General features: G+C 40.0%; 2 protein-coding genes across 2 annotated transcripts; both read right to left on the bottom strand.

Moving 5' to 3' along the window:
- got1l1 (glutamic-oxaloacetic transaminase 1 like 1) lies at positions 1-8675 on the bottom strand. Its single transcript, XM_086205461.1, has 8 exons — positions 6920-8675; positions 6262-6443; positions 5972-6095; positions 3338-3555; positions 3105-3255; positions 2614-2779; positions 2330-2472; positions 1-1850 (listed from the first exon to the last, which is right to left on the bottom strand). The coding sequence occupies exons 1-8, from the start codon at positions 7092-7094 to the stop codon at positions 1711-1713; spliced, it is 1299 nt and encodes a 432-aa protein (XP_086061587.1). The 5' UTR covers positions 7095-8675; the 3' UTR covers positions 1-1710.
- A 930-nt stretch (positions 8676-9605) lies between these two features.
- adrb3a (adrenoceptor beta 3a) lies at positions 9606-21653 on the bottom strand. The gene is made up of 2 exons (XM_086207173.1): positions 19815-21653; positions 9606-11985 (listed from the first exon to the last, which is right to left on the bottom strand). Exons 1-2 carry the CDS (start codon positions 21107-21109, stop codon positions 11958-11960), a joined length of 1323 nt encoding a protein of 440 aa, XP_086063299.1. The 5' UTR covers positions 21110-21653; the 3' UTR covers positions 9606-11957.
- Between the last annotated feature and the right edge of the window lie 553 nt (positions 21654-22206).

Genomic DNA, 22206 nt, shown 5'->3' with positions numbered 1-22206 from the left:
GTGCATGAACTAGAAGTACTCCTTGATGTTACTAGATCAACTGTTATTTGATGTGTAAAAAAATGTATATGATGACAATGAATAAAATGTTTTTTCCCCAACTCCTTCTTTCTCTCAGTTTTCCCCGTCAGACTTTGATTGTGGGTATGAAAAAGTGCTGTAATTATGCATTTCAGTGTGTGTCAGATGATGTTTTAGTATTTAGCAAATGTAACAGAATGATAAAGGTAGGCTTTTTTTCCTGCTGCGTCCACAGCATATGATTTTGAAGATGTGTGACTGGCGGATATCCACAGCAACCCTCCTCTCGCATTCCCCAGGCCTAGACTTTGTCAAATGTCTGCTTGATGACTGAGTAGTTGATAAGCTCTCGATTGATCTTATCATAAAAAGTGCTGGTCAGAAACTGTTTTTCCTACTGCATCCAAATATAAAACGTTGTGTAACTGTGTCCAGGAGGTAGTTCAGCACATAACCTTTCATAAAACCACTAAGATACCATGGAAAAGCATATTTCTCCTCATCTAACCACTAAGAGGAAACAAAAAACAGATTTTTCAGTTTCTATCAAACACCATAAATCAGCACCAAAGCAATATCTCTCAATAAATAGGTGCCTGAAATGATGTGGCTGCAGTCATAATCATATAAAGGAAGCTATATAAAGGGTCACAACCACACTACACAATATTACAACTACAAGAAGCAGGATTTACTATACATTTCTTCTCGAACAGTCTATCTGTAGTCTACTGTTCAGGGAACAAGAAGGCAACACTCCGTGAACACACATAAAAACTGTACATGATGAACAAGATACCCAGAGGTGTTTTCATTACTGATTCTACTCTTATAGGCCACACTGTGACACCAGTTCTGCCCCTTTATAAAACTGCTGCTCTTGCAACATTTCAAAATTGCAACATACTGTAGCACAACAACACTGGAGGGGTACAAACAACATCACAACTACTGTATCACACAGACCATCCCTGCCAGTAATGCTTGTCGATTCACTATGAACTCCCTTTGAGTTATTCCTACAAAATAATTTCTTTCATAATCCTCATGTCATAATCCTGGAAGACGACAGCTACATTTGTTTGACCAGCAGCACAGGACAGAGACTGTTGTACAACACTGACTGACCTGAGAAGGTGATGCAGGTTTTCATAGTTCTATTGTTGCAAAGTTCTTTGCAGTTATATGGAGAACAAGAAGCAGAGCATTTTTTTATAATGATGTTCCTTCAAGGCAGTACAGCTGAACTGAAAACCAGGAGTCCATCAAATCATCAAAGATAAACAATTTATATCCTCTCAAAGGGAAGCTCACGCAGACTTCCGACTCCAAATCTCTGAGCATTTACCTGTGTATTAAGATTTTCACAGTATGTGCAGAACAATAGATTGTTGGTCAAATTATGCTGAAATTACCCACGGAGCTATTTATGAATACCCCTCCTATGTTACGTGTTACCGACATGTATCCGTGTAGAACAAGATCTACAACCAGGGAGTAGTTAGAATGGAAATCCTCCCTCCCAAAAAGAACTCTTGTCTTTGAGCTACAACTAATCTGACCTGAAGACGGAGCGGTTCAAAGGAACGGAATGAAAAGGTTCATTATGGGTTCAATCTATCGTGTCTCCGACAAGATGAAGAAAACTTCAGAAACACTGATATCGGATGGTGATTAAAATCTGCACGGTCAGAGTGAGGTTGTCAGGGCAACGTGGATGGAGTCGGCTATGTAATCCAGGTTACGACCGTTGATTGCACTCATGTTCAGGCACCCACTGGGAAGCAAGTAGACGTGTCTCCTCTTTGACAGAAAGTCCACCTGCTGATCTAAAGACGAAAGAGAAACATGAGAGAAATTTTTGATTGGCACATTCATGATAAGAGTGAGGGCTTGTCTGATTTTTTGTTTTTTAATGGAATATAATGCCAGTATTTATTTGAAATGTTTTGGTTATTCACACAAAATAGTGGTCTTGTTAGTGTAATGAATATATTTGCATAAAATTATTAATAATAATAAACCTTTGATTGCATCAATATTTTGAAACTTGAGCTATTGAATGCATTTTTATGTACCTGCTGTCGTGTGAATTCAACACTGAAGCTCAGTAATTGGATATCCAGGGCGTCACTCTGACTGAATTCAAAGCGATGAACAATAATAATACGATAATATACCATAAATACCAGTGATGTGTTTCAAAATATTTCACAGCGCAGCACAGACAGCTGAGAAATGATGCATTTTAAAGGTTTTGTCACGTCCTGTTTGTGAGTCATTTTCAACCGTGATGTCAGCGCCTCACCAGTCAAGCCCAAGCAACAGTAGAGTCCACTTTGCTGAATCAGGTGGTCCCAACAACCTGGAGATCCCAGGAGTCTCAGCCGGTCTCTCAGCAGCTCTCTGATCAGCATGTATCTCTCTACCATATGTTTAACTTCTCCCTGCCTGGAGAACACAGGGCGGTGCATGGAAATGGTTTTCTTAAGTGGCCTTGGATCAGTGGAGGAATTTATAACTAGAACTAACTAGGAAATTAGTTTAGCATTGTTTATTTTCACTTTTTGATTCAGGTCGAGCGTGACTTACCATTCAACAAGATGGGCTGGGTTACTGAGCACCGTGGCAACAACAAGCGCTCCGCCTACAGACGGCTGAGCCCACAGTGATCTGACAATTTTGTCGACTTGGGAGTGCACGGCTAACAGGAGAGAGTTGTCCTTTAATATGCACACAAGATGTCCGACAGCTTCACCTGAAGAAGGAAAGATGACAAGGAGCCACATGACGGATCAGTGGGATTCAATACTACAATGCAAGAGCAGAAAAATTGGTAATATTTTAAGGGCTAGTGCTTTGAAATAAGAATAAAGTACGTCTTGGGGGAGTGAACAGTCAATGAGATACATGTGAGACATGAGAGAAAATGGGGATGTTAAAAGAAAACTGGACCAAATGTAATATTCTAATAAATATTATCAATGATTATCGGTATGCAGAGTAGGAATAAATGTTCTGCACTAGTGAATGTGAGGCTGACACTAGCTGATTGCACAAAAGACAAGAAAATGAATTATGACCATATAGTCCAAAGCAGTGGGAGAAAGACTGAGCACAAAGGAACTCCATCCCCAGCGACACACAGTACTGAACCAGTCGGGCATCGCGCTCCAAATCTCCAGAGCAAAGCGCCTGAGCAGACAGCAAGAGGAAAGGAAACAGTCTCCGTCTCTGTAGAAAGAGGAAATAATCATCTAAGTGAAGGGAAGAGCTACTCAGTTTGACTAAAGTAATTGAGAATAAATGGGGTTACCATGATGAGTTGTGTGATCGTGGCCCACTGATCCAGAGAGAGGTCTGCTCCAGTGGGGTAGTGGGCAGAAGCTGACAGAACTACAACACTTCGCTCAGGAGCTCCCTCCAGATCCTTAAGAAGCTTCTCCAAACAAACGCCCCGCTGCTCATTATCCCAGTAATAATACTGGCAGATGTCCTGGATGCCTGCTGCCTGGAAGACACCAGCCAGCGCGTCTGCAGCCAGGAAGATGACAAAACTTTACTACATTAAAAATCAATAGCAGCTCCAACTGCTGCTTTCTTTTGAGAAAAAAAAATAGGATGATCAGAGAAATATTGTCAAAGTCAAAGTGAACTTTATTGTCACTCTTGCCATGTAACACACAGAAACTTCAATGTGCAGTATTAATTTGACACACAACATGTAACATACATAATGAACACACAACATATAAATAGAAGTGCAAACACAGCATATACAGACAGAATATTCACAGTGTGAGGTATGTTCCAGGGTGCAATAATAAAAGGTGCAGTATAGTGTCGTGCCAAAAGCAAAATAGCAGCATGGACATTCATAAGTATATAAGTTGTATGCTCTTGTGTGTATAAATTTCATAGCCTTTGAGTCTGAATTTATTTTAACAGTTTGTTGATCTTTGTGGGTGTAGGGGTTATCATGTTTTATGGAATTATCTTGAGTGAGTTGAGTAGTCTGATGGCCTGTTGTGTTTGTATGAATAAAATATGTTTACGTCTTCTATATTTTGACAGGTATACATAATATTCTGTTTTGAATGAATCACTATTTAAAGCCTCCAGCTGAAGGTGAAAGCCTACGTCATGATATCTTCGACATGACATGACACTTTGAGTGATAATTCACGACATTTTGCCTTGACAGTACTAACAAATAAGTGTTGTGAGATCAGGAAGATGAGTTTTCTCAACAATTTTATTTCTTTTTGACTTCTAAAGGCAGAAAAAGCCGGTCACATACATTTAGTTTGAAGCTAATCGTGACAGACGGTTAACAACAATCAGACTATCCAAAAACCTCCATCGAGCGCTTGTCCGGTATAATCGACATCTTCTCTATCCAGTCATATGATCAGTAAAACAAAATAACTAAAACCTCTCTGGAACAGTCCTTTTTCACGTTACATTCCAATGAGTAGAATTTACCCCACACTCGCTAACGCTTCTTCACTGTTACACCAAACTGGAAAAATTAAAAGTGGTTTCTTTTCTTTTTTTTCTTTTCTTTTTTTTAGCTGGAATGGATAAAGACGCCATGGATTATACCAGATGATTCACTTGAGGGTTTGTAAAAGGGACATTTCTGGGCAGTTTTGCTGTTGTTTTGTAGCTGTTGTGTCACCATTAGCTTCAAGCTAAATAAATGCGATTCACTCTCTCTGCATGTTGGAGTCGCAAAGAAGTAATGAGGGAGTAAAACAACATCTTCATGAGTACAAGACATCTTTTTGTGTGAAGTATAACTAAGCAAATTTCTTCTAATTTGACTCAAAAAAGTTCACTTTGACTCCAGGATCACCTGATTCGAATTTGGTGGTCAGATGTCACTGTAACCTCACAAAACAACACATATTTTGCTGATAGTGGCAGATTTAATAGGATAAAATGCTAGCATTTCCATCTAAAAGGTCAAAGTCTCAGTGTCATCGTTAAAAAGCGAAAACAAACAGAAAACCTGTCACATGCTGGAGGGGTCCACAGGAATAACCTCCATTACTGTAGATCTACAGTATCTAGGTACTATTAAGAAAGGGGCTGGAAAAACAAATATTTCTTCTTCCTTCTGTTCACGGAGGGTGTGTAGTGGGCAAAGGTGTATAATCTTATACTGTTGTTTTTGAAGGTTGGTGGTGCAGTGGTCAGCACTTTCGCCTCACAGGAGGAAGGCTCCAGGTTCGAGTCCCGGCTCAGGCCCAGGATCTTTCTGTGTGGAGTCTGCATGTTCTGGTACTCCAGCTTCCTCCCACAGTCCAAAGACATCAAGAGGGGACGAGGCTGATTGATACACTAAATTGACTGTAGGTGTGACTGTGAGTGTGAATGGTTGTCTGTCTATATGTGTTGGCCCTGCAATGGACTGGCGATCTTTTGGCATCTTTTGGCGATCATTTATTTAGCTTGAAGCTAAGAGAGGGGACGAGGCTGATTGATACACTAAATTGACTGTAGGTGTGACTGTGAGTGTGAATGGTTGTCTGTCTCTATGTGTTGGCCCTGCAATGGACTGGCGATCTGTCCAGGGTGAACCCCGCCTCTTGCCCGAAGGCTGCTTGGATAGGCTCCAGCCCCCCCGCGACCCCTAACAGGATTAGCAGTATATGATGGACAGATGGATGGACTGTTTTAGAAAACAGACTGTACACTGAAATCAGTAAAATAAAATAAAAAAAATGACATGGCTCTGAATCTACATCGATGTAAACTGCAATTTTATTGTATGATTCTTATGAATATGGCTATGGATTCAGCTGCTTTATTTGTGGTGTCCATGTTAGTCATGCTTTCCGCTCTCAGATAAAAAAGCAACAAGGAGTTTTAGCAGAAAGGTGCTATTTATGTTTCAATTGAGCAGTTGCATCATTCAATGCTAATGACAGGAAATTTTACAAACCATCACAAGGGGTGGACAGGTAGACGGGGCCCTCCCAAGCAGTACTGACATCGTACCAGTGTCTCAAAAGTTCAGCACCAAGACGCACAGCACCAGTGAAACCAGGAGTCTGAACGCTTAACACCTGAAATAAAAGCCAGGAAACACCAGGAAGTGAACTGTTCAAATGACCACCTATCTTTTATTAGTTTATTGTTCTGGATATGTATATATCTGTAATAAAAAAAAAACCCACTGTTTGCTTATTGGTATTCTAAAATGAAATAAAGTGTATGGACAGCAAAGATTACCCGGTTCTCAACAATAGCCTTTGATCGCTTCCCCAAAGCAATTTCTGTGGCTCTCCTGTTGAATTCTGCCAGACCGAAGGAGGACAGGTACTCTGGATGAAGAGTAGGATCAGCGTTTAACTGTTGCTTTATTTTCCCAACAAGATGCAGCTCAAAGGTGCGCCCATCCTCACTGAAATATTCTGTTGAAAATGACAGAGAATACAAAAAAACAACCCACAATGTAGAACTGATATTACATGGAAATTAAAAGAAGCAGCATGGAAAAGAGACTTTAAATTAATAATAAATAAATCAACCCTACATGATGTTGTGACCCAACATAAAAGAGATGAGCACTCTCCTTGTGTCAGTGTCCTTGGAAACGTAGATACGCAACTTCTTTGTGTTGTGTTTGAATGAAATCAAATGTGTTTTCAGTTATGTAAATTGTGGTTATGAATAAAAAGAAAGCATAATGTGTGTCGACTGTAGGTTTATTCATACAATCCCTGATAACAAACGTATTTGGTCTTGGATGTAGGCCCAATAAACAAGCACATCCGCGCCCCACCTTTATGTCAGTGATAACTGAAGCTATTATCCAGTGTGTCCTTCCGTGTTGTAGCTTGAGAGAAGGAAACAATAGTTATGAAAGATGAATCAGATAAAGACTCACCTCTTCCTGCCAGGTATACCTTGTGGGCATGTGTGTCATTCTTGAAAGCTGACAGTAGCCTTATTTCAGGAGTCACCGCGGCGGTGTGGGTGTTGTTAAACACAGAGGGGTCACTTCCCTGGTCTCCGTTTTGAATGACCCCTGTTTCATCAGGGTTACCTCCGGGCCGGCTCATCTTCACTCCAACCTGCTAAATGAAGCTGCTGGCTGTGAGCCTTTTGTTTAGGTACTGTTGCCGGGTGACAGCACGTATTTGCTCGCAGTCACCATGGCAACAGTAATGGATGAGTTTGTCGTTCTCTAATTTGTGGGTCTTGTACTTTTGCCATCGTGGTGCGCACCAAGCTGGCCTGCCTGGAAATAAAAGGATCTGTTCTGAGTTCAGGTGAAGTGCTGCTGCAGCTGCATTTGGTTCAGACTCCACACTGACAACCAACGGTTCAAAGAAGCCTCCCTCTGCTCTTAATCAAAGTTTTGTCTGGTGATGTACGCAAGGGAACTTAAACACTGACTTGCAGGTGTTGAATTGCTGTTTCATGTTGAATTATGGAATCAGCACGAGCTGGATACATTAGCTTTCATGTGATTTCCCTGCTGATCCTCACAAAAGATCTATCGTAAACATCTCCAAAAAGGCCCCTCTTCAACCATGTTTCATATAAAATGTGGCAGATTAATATTCTGTATGTCTTTGCAAAGCAATTTTCTGCAGATTCGCTGTTTTATGATGAAAGCACATGCAGCTTTTTTCTCTACAGTAATGCTCCTCACAAGAGTGCATAGGACACATTCAGCAGGCTCCTGAGTAATAATTCTTTTCGCTTTTGGACAGAATTGAAGAACAAATATTTCATGGGGATGGAAACGCAGCTGTAACCCTCCACGTAATTGAAAACCAGAATCAAAGAAGATGTCTTGCAGCTATTTTGTGGTCCAGATTAGAATTTGAAGGCAAAGCGAAGAACTTCATGGGGCTAGTAAATAATAAATCACTGCACTAGATGGCAGTAAAAGCAGGCAGTTTGTCTCACCAATTAGCAGATGGAGTAAATTTAACTGAAGAGACAAACATCATGTGAATCCTCACATATTAGAAGACAATTTACCAAAAAAAAGTTATATAATTTTTAAAAAATGTGTATCTGTATCAACCGAGAAATGTGCATCACTTGTCATGGAGTTCTATTCTAATTATTAAATTGATAGTACAATATTTGCCATTCATCTGTGTTTTCTGGAAAAGTGTGAGCTAAACATTAATTGTTGATTAATCAGCACCTTATCGATTAGCGGACATGTTTTCCCCCCAGTTGAAATATGTGTTTACCCTGTTGTTAGAGGTGCTATAAGACAAATGCAAAGGCTTTCATTCCATACCATTTTCTATATATAAAAGCCTTTGTGTTACTCAGTCTAATATGACAGTATCACAAGGCTCTTGTTGGTATGAGTAGTAACAGCAAGTTGTGATGTGCTGTATCGAGCATTCACGTAGCAGAACAGGTGGGATGCTCCAAGCTAACGTTGGGTTAGCAACACAAAAACTAGCTACAGGATGAAAACAAATGCACGATCATAAACTGTGATGTCTTGTTGGACACCTGAATAACCTGCGCTAATGAGTGTGAGCTACATTAACAATGAAGAAGCTAATTCATGCTCAGAGGAACGACATTTCTGAATCACCACAAACTCTCTGATGTCAAGTGACTTCAAAACCTCCTTTCCTTGCAGGCTAGTAGTGGGGCTTACTTACTTCATCATAAATGCACTAAATTAGTCATGCTATTAAGAGTCACAGGGGCTGGAGCCTATCCCAGCAGCCTTCAGGTGAGAGGCGGGGTTCACCCTGGACAGGTCACCAGTCCATCACAGGGCCAACACATAGAGACAGACAACCATTCACACTCACAGTCACACCTACGGTCAATTTAGAGTATCAATCAGCCTCGTCCCCTCTTGAGTACCTGGAGAGAACCCACACAGGCACAGGGAGAACATGCAGACTCCACACAAAAAGATCCTGTGCCTATGACTGGAACCCAGAACCTTCAGTGCTAACCACTGCACCACCCAAATAATGATTTCTTTATATTTGATTAAATTTAGTTAGACTAGTGTGTATTTTCCAACAGTAACAGGTTTGAGGAGGTACCAAGGTAGCCTGGTATTATTAGGGTTGTTGTTTTTATTGCTTAACAGTTACCAATGAATCTGACCTGACTCAGGCAGACACCATACTCACAGGTCAGGGAACATATTTGACAGTTCATCACATACTTTTTCAATTTAATTAAAATCCAATCAAATCCAAAATGCTGATGAAGTGTTAACTCATGAAGATGTACTATCACTCGTCATAAATCTGTCGCTCATATTATGCTGCAAATGTATTGGTGTTAAACTATCATTCACTATTATACTATTCAAGCTGAACGAACTTCATGAGCTGAACACTGTTGTTATATCATAACATTACTGTAGGAGTTAGTTTGGTGTCTATCACAAGTCTCTAAGTGGCACGTTCTAAATCAGTATTAAAATATAAGATAAATCAATTGGGTATTCATGGAACTGGAAGATCTAAAGGGGATATGATGCTGCTGACAAGGGACCAACTGAAACACACCTCAATTAAAACACTGGATTTCTCTGAACATTGTTGGAAATATTTGGAAAGTCTCGTTCTTTTTGCAATTTTTTTAATGTGCAGTTTTACATTCAGATATTGCAGGTTCACATGGTTCTGATCGCTGAGCTTCAAAGTTAGGATTTACATGTGCAGTGAACAAAAGAGAGAGAAAGGAAACCAGCGCACTTTTGTCAAGAGAATATTTTAAAATCCGGTTGCAGTATATTAGCATAACATGCTTATTTAACCATACTACAGCGTAGTTTTTTCCCCAGCTTATAATTACGTTTTCAGGCGACTGTGATTAATACTTATATATAGACTAAACAAAACCCTTTTTCTTTCCCTCCTGTTGTTTGTATTCCCATGATGAATGGCTCGTTTGTAATGAATGCATTTTAGTGTTCTCATTTGGTGGCAATTTGGGTTTGATTTCTTGATCAAACCATCTCGGTTGTACCTTGATTTTTCTTTTTTTGTTCTCTTCCCTGAAAAATGATGTTTAGAGTTGATGTGGATCCAATCCTGACCATGAAAAACATTGCAACAGGAATCAGCTGATAAGAACGTAGCTTAACTTCAGACAGGATAATTGTTTCCACTCCAAGCTGCTGCGGTGTTTTCGCTGGATGATATTACAGCAGTTACACGGCTGACCGGGCAGCCTGACAGCTCATGTTGGTTGCAGTTTGTTTTCAATTGTCTTGCCCTCTGCTTTGGGTTTATTTTAAAAACTCCTTGATGTAGTAAATTCCTCTCATAACACAACATGATGTCGACTCAAACGGCAGCGGAGCCTGTGATGCTGGTAGCTCTTGTTTAAATTGAGCCCAGAGTTCAGATGTTTCACTTGGCCTAACTGAGTCAAATCAACAGTAGTTTTCACTCCAGAGTGTAATAGAACAATGGCTCCAAAAATAGGGGTTGGGACCCCTCAAGGGTCCCAAGGTGGATATTTGTGGAAGCAGGTGGAGTCTGTGAATGAAAAATAATAAGGCTTCTGGCCGTGTGTCAGTTATAGCAGACCTTACTTGTTCAATTTTGAATTAATTAAGCAGTTTCAGTCCCTGCCATTTTTTTTTTTTTTTTAAATTTCAAAGTTGAAATGTGTATTGTATTTTGGAAGTGACAGAATTTGATTTTGGTGCTTCTGGATGAGATTTTTCACACTGCATTTTTCTGCTCTTTGAGGCATTCTGCAGCAAAATTTTGCTTGATGGAGTTTCTCCACATCGCCACTGCCTGTCACCAGCCATGAGAAATACAGAGGCAGAAAAAAATGAATAAGCATGCAATGAGAAAACAACAGACATAGCAAAAATGATGTTTTATTTCATTAGGAATTCAAAATTAAAGAGCTTGTGGAGGAAAAGTCACCCTTTAATTGAATTATGCTTGACTTTCGGGAATATGAGTCAATAAAATGTACAAACTGGTGTTGTACAGTAGCTTTGACTGGGGACGGATGGCTGTGGTGAGTTTTCACACACGAGCACTGTTATGACGTTTAAAACAATGTTTTAGTTCTCAATGCAACTCATGATGTTATTGAAGTGATGATGCACAAAAAATTGTCCCATTAGAACAAAAATAATGCATGAGGGGGACACTGTAGCATTTCCTTCTGTCATTATAGATGATATTGTGTTTATACCAGTATAAAAAGAACAGGGTTTACTGGCAGCACAGCATGTTTTTTGTCCTACAGAAGCTGACAACTTATAACTCTTTACATTGCACAAGAGTCGACTGGGATCATTTTTGATGATTTTCCACAGCCGTGTAATAACTTAACATAGACCAGATGATTTGAGAAAACAACTGCCCAGGCTCAAAACAGGAAACTTAAGACTGAAAACAGATGTAAATGCACAGCCCTTTGCTTTGGTTGATATTACACTTTAACGTTTGTGCAAAAAAAAAAAAAATCTTTACGGGACAGTGAAATCATTCTTGCTAGAATTCAGTTTGACATGTTTTGTATTTTGCCTCAGATTCAGAGTGTCATAAATAACTTAGGATAATATACTGTACAAAAGGTGTTCGTCATATTTAAACCACAGGGAGGCCACATCAACTGTGCCTAAAGCTTTTCTGGTTTGTGGTTTTAAAGGGGAACAGTAAGTCTATTGCAAACAGAACTGCTGATGAGACTGTGAGGTCACCTGATGCCAGCGAACATCCACCCCGTGTCCACAGAGAGGCCAGCGGAGTCACACTGTTTCTGTTCAGACCCTGTCAGCTGTTCCTCTTAAGACATCCTGTCACCTCGCTCTTCTGAGTCCGTCCCGGCCGCTGGCTGTGGTCTTCCTCAGGGTGTCCTCAACTGCTGCGTGGTCTCAGCCTCTGTAGGATTCACAGTAATGGCTGAAGAGTCTGCTTCAGTCACTTGACGTGTTACAGTTCTCATCCGTCTTGTTCCTGCAATGTGAAGCTGAAGAGAGATGGACACATGAGCGCTTAATAATTCTTCTCCTCCAAAAAACATCTGACCACCATTATGTGTTTATATTTTCTCATGCTAGCATCGAGCTCTGATGCATTACTGGCAGGAGCCAGAAACAACATGCTTTCCCTAGTAATTCCATAGGGTCATTTCCAGAAATAATATTGCTGTTACTTCCCCCTAAAAGAACTAGCTACTTATTTTTTGTTAGTCTGCTTATGATTTGAAAAGAAATACAAAAAAAAAATCTGCTTGTGTACATCATTAAACAGCAAACCAACAAAGAGAATAAAAACGGCTACATTCAATCGCTGAAAAATAGTCACAATGCTTACATTTTGTGAGGAAAGATTAAAAGAACATTGGGCCTCATTCAGGAATGCCAAAATTGGTCTGTCCTTCTAACTGTCTGGCTTGCAAATAATTTATTCCAAGAGGTAGACGACAGATATCAGGAGCAAGGAGTAACAAGCGAGCATTGGGCTGGGCTTCTTTTCCGTGAATCTCAACTGAGGGCAAATGTGTGTGCGAACAAATATATGTGAGAGAACATTTCATGAGGAAGATTATTGTCATAAGTCAATTGTGCTCAGGCAGTGGTGCTAATACTTTTCAGAGGCCTCTTTAGACATGATAGCATAACGAGGTGGAGCATGATGGTCATAAACCCTGCTGAAGAAGAGTTCTCCGCAGACACAGAGGAGGTTCGTCATGTAGCCTGAACCCTTGAGATGCTGCGGGAAAAAAAATGCTACCTGAAAGTATTTTATCTGCAATTTGAGTATAAAGGATGTAACTACCCATTTTGTGAGGTGTAATGGGAAAGTGATAAAAGGAATAACGACAACTGCTGTTGGCAGGAAGGTAGCGCTGTTACCTCACACTTCTTGAAGTTGTGTTGGGTTAATCCAAAGTAAAAATGAACACAGATAAGTATGATTCATTTGAAATACATACAAAATGAAAGGGATTGGTGTTCGAAGGGTGCTGTTTAGAGTTACTGCTAGCCTGGTCACACCCTGTTTGATGTTCAGTTTCTATCAGATAACAAAGCTCTAGAACAACAACACTTAGCTGTTTTACAAGTTAAAATGTGTTACTCTCTTTGGGAAGAATTCGGAGTCGATATCGTCACACACCAGCCTTTTTAGTTTGCCTCTTACTAATTGCAGTGAGTAAATAGTGCCCCCCAACCCCCAACCCCCCCATCCCCCAACCTCCACCCCACCCCTAATACTCTTATCATTTTGTGCAAGTGTACCATTTTTCTCTGACAAGACAGGAATCCTGATGCTATCGCCTTCACTGTGCATGTCTCCACAGGAAGACGTAAACTACCTACAATGACGACCCTTCACAGACATCTCAACTGTCGCTTTACCAGAATTCATAGAGATTCTATGAGATTTCATTTTTTTCTGTTGGTAGATTTATTTGGGGGGGGGGGGATTGCTACGGGCTTTTTAATTTTAGAAATTTTTAAATTAGTCAGTCTGTTGAACATTGCACATTTGAATCGATCGAGCAAAACTCATCGAAGTTAAGAAAAATCCACACAGATTTACTCCATTGAGGACAAACACACTAATTTCAGTTTTCATTGAATCAATAGGCTGAATCTTGTAAAACTGAATGAGGAAAATGTAACATCACACACGTAACCAGATCAACAGCTGTAACTCAAAAATGATCAAAAGCAAGAAAACCCAAGAAAAATGCCACACTTCTTGAGATCAATTGTTTTGATTGTAAAGGAGTTCATTCAAACAGTTAATCTGGTCTCTAACAGTCAGTTACACAAAATACAAATCAAAAGACCACATTTAGACATTTTTAAGGCTGCATAATCTCCAATGCAAATAGTAAAATGGAAGTAATTTCCTTAAGCAAATGTTAAGTGAAATATTTGTATTAATTCGATGCAGCCTTAGTATGCCTGTACTGATTCTACCTTTTGGTACAGGCGTAAGGCAGACAATCTTTTTATCTTTAACTGTCGATGGCACTTCCTCAAGTGTTTGCTAATCTCCAGTTTGACCTGCAGGGCCTGAAAGGGAGTGTTGGAGGTTTCCACAGGTCACGGCTGTACCGCCATGATCTTTGTTTCATGCTCTCTTTACTCTAGGCCTGATCTGCCTCCATGCAAAATGAGCTTTATGGAAGTTTTTGTGTGTAAAGGACACACACACACACACACACACACACACACACACACACACACACACACACACACACACACACACACACACAACAGTTGTTCCAGTAACACACAGCAACTTACAGTATAAACTTGAGATGCTGTCAGTATAAACACAACGTCCTTTTAACATTTGCCCTAATGAGTTGTAAACTAATATGACTACAATATTTACACAATCACTTGGACTAATGAGCCACTTGCAGTGACAGGAGTGACTCAGTATTTATACTGAGAGTGATTCTCCACCGTCTCTCTGTGTGTCGTGTGTAACGTCTGGACCCATGCGTATGTTTTACTCACCGCAACTGAAAAAAAAACACAGGATGAGAGAGTGAGAATTCATATGGGACTACATGTATTATCATCATTTTGCTTGGTTATGTTACGGTTGGCAGTAAGGGTATTATCAGACAAATGACCTGACTTTCAAATGCAAATCACAGCAACTACATCTCTGCTCCTTGCTGACTCATCAGACGCCTTTACCATCAGTGCCCGCTACTCAGGATTACCTCCATGTTTATGCTCTTGTAATTTATCAAGGATGTAAAATATTAAAAGTGTCCATTTGAAGGTACTGATTGAGCTCCTTAATCAGTTTTAATGTTTAACTCACATTAATTTACAGAAGAATGTTGCGCTTATGTCATTTGTGGATAAACCCGTCAGTCCATGAGTACCGATGCCTCCGCTTTGCTTCAGTTTTCACAGAAATATTTACAAGGATTCGTCAAACAACCATCGCCTCATCGTGTCATTTAAATAAAGCTCAGCGAGCAATGGGTAAACACTTAAGAACTATCAAACAAAGGAGCTCTTTGCACAGCACTTTAGCACGTCATAGCGGGGTAAAAGAAGGTTCCTTTCTATTTAATGACAAACTGCAATTCCAGTTAGCCACCGTGCACATTACCAGTGAGGTCCCTGGCTCACCAAAATGGAACAGGTCCATAATTAATGTTTTTAATTACATCTGTGTTTACCCTGCAATAGCAAAATGGCCGCCGTGAAAAGGCCAATTGTTTTATATCTCCATGTGCTGCTTCGATTTACTGCCTTCAGATTTTTTTTTAAGAAAGGTTTTTAACTGCCTGGCAACAGATGCGTCGCAGATAGTTTACTGCTTTCAGCGATCTTTCCAAAGCTCTGAATACTACAGCAATAAAGCAGTTTCAACTAATCTGGATACATCAGAACTAAACAGCCACAGGTCTATATCAAATCGGTAAAATGAATGACAAAGTTATATCTAGACTCAGCAACTTCCTGGTAGCAAAGAATACCGACATATATCATCTGTATTCATGCCCCTTCCGAGTACACTGACTGGTTTTATCATTGTTCGGGATTAAATTAATCTCAGGATAGATTCTTCTTAAATCTCTGGCCTTCTTTTGTCAAACCTTTCTGCTGCATTCGATACAGATGATCAAAATGTATCAACACGTAAACTTGAACACTGGTTTGGACTTGCTGGCATGGTTCTGAGCTGGTTCAGGTCCTGCTTTCTCCCAACCCCGTGCGAGGTTTGACAAGAGCCGATTCTTATCTGATATTTAGTCTTTGCATGCTCCCTTTAAGTGATATTATTCAAAATTGTACAGTTTCATATCACATGTATGCATATGACATGCAGCTACATGTAGCTGTTCAGTGCTGTGTGAGTACAAATCAATAGAGCAGAATCCATTTGGAGCTGAGTTTTTGGAACACCAAAAAAAACAATACGACTTGGTGTTCCATTTTTTTTCTTAAAGTCAAAGTTTGTAATTAATTTCTTGTGTTCCCCATAAAAATCCGTCTTGAAGATGAAAATCAAGATCAAACCTTTGTATTACCCTGTTTTCAGAACTTGGCTTTCTACCACCTTAAATATATCACCAGGATCAGAAACTTGTACTTTAATCTCAAACTTCAGTTTAAAATGCTGCTGATTAGCTTGATCTCAGCACGCATCATGCAGGACTTTCTGCTTAAACTTGGAACATTCTTTTTATGGTACACTGACTTTTGAGCTAACCGAGGACGAAACTCCTGCTAGCTTAAAGTGCAACTTGCTAGCTCTGAATTTCTTGTGAGTAGTATACAGAGGTGAAAAGACAGAAGTTGAAGTTTACGGAGGAAGCTAAGAAGAGCAAAACATGACCCTTACCTACTGCTCCTCACTTACTGAGTCTAACGCTTGCTGTTAGCATCTATATTTTCGCACACAGACAACTGCTGGGTCCAGCCCAAAAAGATCATTAAGAATGAATGATGTCACAGTAGAATCAAGAGTAAAAACAAGTAACAAATTACCTTCAAAAATCATTTGTTTCATTTCATATCGTGTTACAGTAGTGCGGCACTCTGCCAAACTCAGCACAGGTTGCTGCCGCTTAGCACAACCATGTGGATTTTTGACCTTCTCAGTCATGAACTACAAGGTCCATCAGCATTTTACCCAGCAATGCATTAACATCATGGTTTTCCCTTAAATCCTTCCAGTGTACATATGAAGGAGTGGCAGTGTGGCTTACTCAGCCCAGCAGAGGAGCGAACAGCCAACAATTCACTTCAAGTGAAAAAAGTCCCACGTACACAACTTTTTACCTCTACACTTTCACTCAGATGACCAAAAACAACTTACTTTGTGTTCACGGCAGATAGATAAAAATACAGTTATCTGAAGAAATATGAAAAATTGCACAGTTCATTAGCAGGGTGCATACGTGACAGCGCCTGAGGGTTGCTGTGGATGTTGATAAGGGCAGCAGTGATATGCCTGCATGTATTTCTATGAAAACAAAGTAACTATTGATAATGGCCATCCTGTGCAGTGCTGTTGAGCTACTCTTCCCTAGTAACCATTCAAGATGGATTTACCATGCTTTTTATCAGCTCTGGGATACATCAGTGGCTGGCTTAACAAACTGTGCTGTTGCATGTTGTTCCAGGGCTTACAGAAAATATGGGGCTAAATTTGGTCTTTTGTGTCGCGACTTACTACAGCAGGCAAGACCGGCGGGGACAGTTTCTGTCCTATTTCTATGTTAAACCTGTGGACAAGCCCCCATCATTCTTAAATGGCCGGTCTCACTTACTTTTGTAACACTGCTCAAAGTGCACCATGGGTCCACTGAGACGTCTCCTCGAGGTGATTTACTACAGAACACACCAGGCTCCTTTTAAGGAAGACTTTTATATGCCTCTAAATGTCACGGCTCCTGTTTTACAGCCCCATTGATTATGCCTTTAAAAATTCCACGAGGAGGACATGTATAAAAGAGCCAAGTGATATCTGTTGCATTTAAGAGCAAATATTTAAAATCAACTATCGTCCTTCAGTAAACCTGGATTACTCATGGGAAGGTGACAAAGCGGGGGCTGTCGTGTAATAGGTGTGCAACCACAATTTGCCATGGGACTTGTGAATTGCAATAGAAATTGAATTACATGTTTTGAATGTTTATGCACATTATTGAAATTAATCGTGTGTTTTCGTTTCTGTCTTTAGGAGTGTTTATAATTATGGTAAAATTTGAAACTCAGCTTGAAGAAAAGAGTAACAGTTGTGACGACACCACGACAAACACTGGAAACATTAACCAAACACTTTTATCTTTGATTCACTGTCAGGCGGTTTCATTTTTAAAAGCAATGATTATTAAGTTTCTTCTTCTTGTTTTTATTTTAGGGTTTTTTTAACCTCTGATAATATCTGTGAATGATGTGTCTAATAACAGAACATTTCCTGCAAGTTGAATTTTTTTGAAAAGGAAATAAAATGGGATTTAAAATAGAGATTAAACAAAACCCAATTTTGCAACACTTTATCTTAATTTATCAGCACATGAACCGTCTTACACTGCAAGTCTTCCGTTAACATGAATGGGTTAAAAAAAAACAACAACAAAACAGTCAAACCATAACTCCAAATTAGTATGCATCTTCATGCATTATTTGGCCAAGCTTTTGTATATTAGCATGATAACAAACCTAATATTCAACCACGTCCACCCCTGCTGTCATTGGCTGTCAGTCTCGTAAACAGCTTCTTTGGTCATGGGGGAAACCTTGTGCTTAAGCGATAAAGATTTATCTGCTGCAGGGGGTGTTGGGCAGGACACGCTGAGGCCCACTGACAGGCACATGCGCTAATCATGGAGACGTCTTCAAATGTGTTGTGCAGTTTTCTGTATTTACCCGACCAGCTGGTTGTAAGCTCCCATTTAACAGCCATTTTTATCCTTATAAATTTTTTTTTTTTTTCGAACAGACACCATATGATTGACTGAAAAAAGCTGTGCTTTTACAGCATAAGGTTTCTATATTATTGTATTTTATTTTTGTACACTAACATTAGCGGAATTAAAAGACTGAATACAGGTAAAACAATAAAGTTACTGACAGTCCTTAAATACTTATTGAATCATGCACAGAAATCCACATATAAGTTCCAGTCTTGAAATACTGAAACACCCAAAAGGAGCCAGTAGTTCAGAAATGATTTATTTTTCTGTTGTTCTTCTCAGTATTTTACAATACATCAGCTGCACCCTGGTGTCTTACAGACAATGTCCTAATATGGATCTCTACTTTAACTTAGTACAAGTGCACAACGATGCAGCCAAACAACAGTTTTCATACTTCCAAAAACAGATCTACTGTGCTAAGAACATGTTTAACAGCTTAAAAAAATATTCAGGATATTGAGTTGCTCCTGTTTTTATGCATTCTGTATTTCACAAATAAGTAACTGCGCAATTGTCACCATACAAAATGTATAGATAACAAATCAACACAGTCTTCAATATACTTTTGATTAGAGGAGTCATGTTTTCTACTAAATATATTCATTTTTTTAATCAAAAATCACTGAAAAGGCCATCTAAAAGGCATTTTATGCTGTTATAAATCCCCTCATTAATTTTTTAAAATGAATGTCTATTACTGCATGTCGTTTCACGGATTGAAACCTGCGAGATGTGACAAATTATGACACATAAACCATTGTTTTCCCTAACATTTTGGATTTCTGAATTATTTTTTTTGTTGGATTACAGTATTTGTCAAAGTGAAACAAGTACACAAGCGTAGGTGTGTGTTCACCAGCTTCATTACACAAGTGTTTGCTAATCTGTAACAGGATGTTTAATATAATAAAAGCAGTGGTGTGAATTATCTGTTCTGATCAAATGTCCCATGATAGACTGCTGATTTTATTCGTAACTCTATTGAATGGATATAAAAATAAAGAATTTGTCATGCAGCCCCAGTCGTCAATGCACACTGTTTCTCTTTTTCCTTCAAGAAAGATGCACTGAGAGTGCAATATGCAGTATTTCGTTGCACAGCAACAGGTTAAATATATTTCCTTTAAATATCTAGTAAGAAATATCTAAAAATGGATAAAATGCTGAATGTGCTTCAAATAGTCATCATCATAGCTAGCAGGTATGTTGTTACCTACCATTGTTGTGCATGACATATTGTGGATACACACCCGCTGTCAGATATCTGTGACACTGTGATTCTACTTTCTGTATTTGCCTTGTCACAAATGTTTGTATTTTGTCAAAAAGTAAAACATTCATCATAGTTACTGTAAGGAAAAATGTAAGATAAAGGAACTTACAATTTGGTTTCTGGTTCTAAGAAGTCATTAAACTGTGCGCTGCCATTGGACTGGACAGGAACATGGGAAACCTCCTCACTTCTGTTGCTTTCCTGTGTACTGGCCAGGCTGCCGGTTGGAGTTTTTTGGAAGGCGCGTGCTGTGCCTGACTCAGCCTGCCACAGAAAGCAGGAGCAGCGAGTCCGCAGCTCTTTATAGAAAGTATTGAGCCACAGGGTGGACAGCCACGGGCAGCCCAGCAGGTTCTTGAAAGCAGCACGGAACTCTGGACTCCTGCAGTAGATGATAGGATTGAGGCCAGAGTTGATGTAACCCAGCCAGTTTAATAGTCGGAAGATCCTTTCTGAGGGTACATTTCTATCAAAAGCACTGATGATGTTGGCGACGAAGAATGGCAGCCAGCACACAGTGAAGGTCCCCATGATGATGCCCAAAGTCTTGAGGGCCTTATGCTCTTTGACAAGCATTAGCCGTGACGGTCTCCGCTTGCTGGTCTTGGTGCGCAGTGTACTGTTGTTGCTGGAGCCCACACATATGGATGGCAGGATATTGTTAATGGGGGGTGCACCTTGTATGCGCTGTGTTAAACACTCATTCTGGAAACGCATTCGATTCTTATCTATGAGCTGTACCTGCCGCCTGGCTATTAGAAAGACTTTAGCATACACAAATATCATTATGAGCAGTGGGATGTAAAAAGACACTATAGAAGATATGATGGCGAAGGCCCTGTTGGTCACAAAGTCACAGCATGCAGGGTCATCATAGCACTTCCTTGCTTCGATGTCATCATCTGCACGCCAGTACCCCTTCATAATTGGCACAAAGGAAATTAAGGCAGATACAACCCACACTAAACAAACTATTATCCTGGCACGCCACTTGCTGAGCAGAACTTTGTGTCGTAGCGGTCTTGTGATGGCTATATACCGATCCACTGCGATGACACAGAGAGTCTCGATGCTTGCCGTCACACACAGGACGTCAACGGAAGTCCAGAAATCACAGGATGTTTCATCCAGCTGCCAGTTGCCTGTCACCACTATAGTGGCTCCCAGAGGCACCACGAGGACCCCCATGATGAGGTCAGCGCACGCCAGAGACATAATGAAGATGTTGGTCGTTGTCTGTAGTTGTGAAGTACTCGCTATAGCGATGATGACCAGCAGATTACCCACCACTATGGTCAAGATGATAACAACCAGTATGAGGAGGCTCCAGGGTCCCGCAGCAGTGTGGTAGGGTCCTGTGCTGTTAACCCCATCGGATGCAGACATGCTCAGGTTGCCATCCATTATTCACCGGTGCAGTCAGTCACATGAAGTTGATGTTTTTCACATGAAGACTAAAGAACATACACTACTTCAGAAAAATGATGAATCTGGAAAAAACAGCAATGTTTTTCTGTAGGAAAAGAATAATCAGTCTTTCCATACATTGCTTTTTTTTGCTTACATTTGACACTTTAGCTGTGGTCAAACTTAAGCAATGTCTCCATGTTTCCAAAGAAGAGGTTTGTCTAACGAAGGCAACAACATATTCTTTAAAACACGTTTTCAAACTGTCCACAAAGCTCAAACTAAATTAGTTCACAGAGTTGCAGCACTTTCTTGGATCCATGCAAAAAGTCCAAACATTTGGTATAAAAACAACAAAAAAAAGTTGTGGAGAGGAAAAACCCAGCCTTGTCCATTTCGATATGTCCACTGGGATTACAGTCGTGCAGTTTTTGCTGAGACTTGCACGAGCAACAATGGCACAGCTGGACTGATGGAGATCAAGCAACACTGACGCCGCTACAAGAACCACCAGAGTGCACCAGAGTGGCTGCCCACCTTTTCTTTTGCTTCTTCCCTCCCACCCTCTCTTCCTATCTCTCTCTCTCTCTCTCTCTCTCTCTCTCTCTCTCTCTCTCTCTCTCTCAGTTGAAAGCAGGTTTCCAAGATTGTATTGGCTGTAATCACACCCTGGCTGAAGGGGAGGAGTTAAAAAGTGTGTGCCGTCCTGAGTGCTAAAGTCATACATGGATTAGTGCCCCAATAGAGCACCACACATGCAAACAATCACCAAGAAAGCCACATGTACTATAGTCAGACACAAAACTATTACTACAAAGTACTGTACAAGATAGTAGTGTTTTTCAATTCTGTTCAGTTTCATTGAACCTCCTTAAAATATGAGGAACCACAAAAATGGTCAGGTCATTTGCAACTTTAGTTTTAAAAGGTGATCTGCAACCCATAAACCCTCATTAAAATTAATGTGATGGATAAAATAAAAGGAACGATAAAACAAATTTAGGCCTCAATAACTTGAGAATTAAAATACATAAACATATTCAGTCAAAACAATAATTTATCCTCATGAAGGGAGGATTTATCGCAGGGCTGTA

This window comes from Aulostomus chinensis, chromosome 6 (genome assembly GCF_037954235.1).
Source record: "Aulostomus chinensis isolate RoL2024-O1b breed Wild chromosome 6, RoL_Achi_v1.0, whole genome shotgun sequence".
NCBI lineage: Eukaryota > Metazoa > Chordata > Actinopteri > Syngnathiformes > Aulostomidae > Aulostomus > Aulostomus chinensis.
Note: the sequence above shows the minus strand (reverse complement) of the source record. Positions and strands in the feature narration are given on the sequence as shown.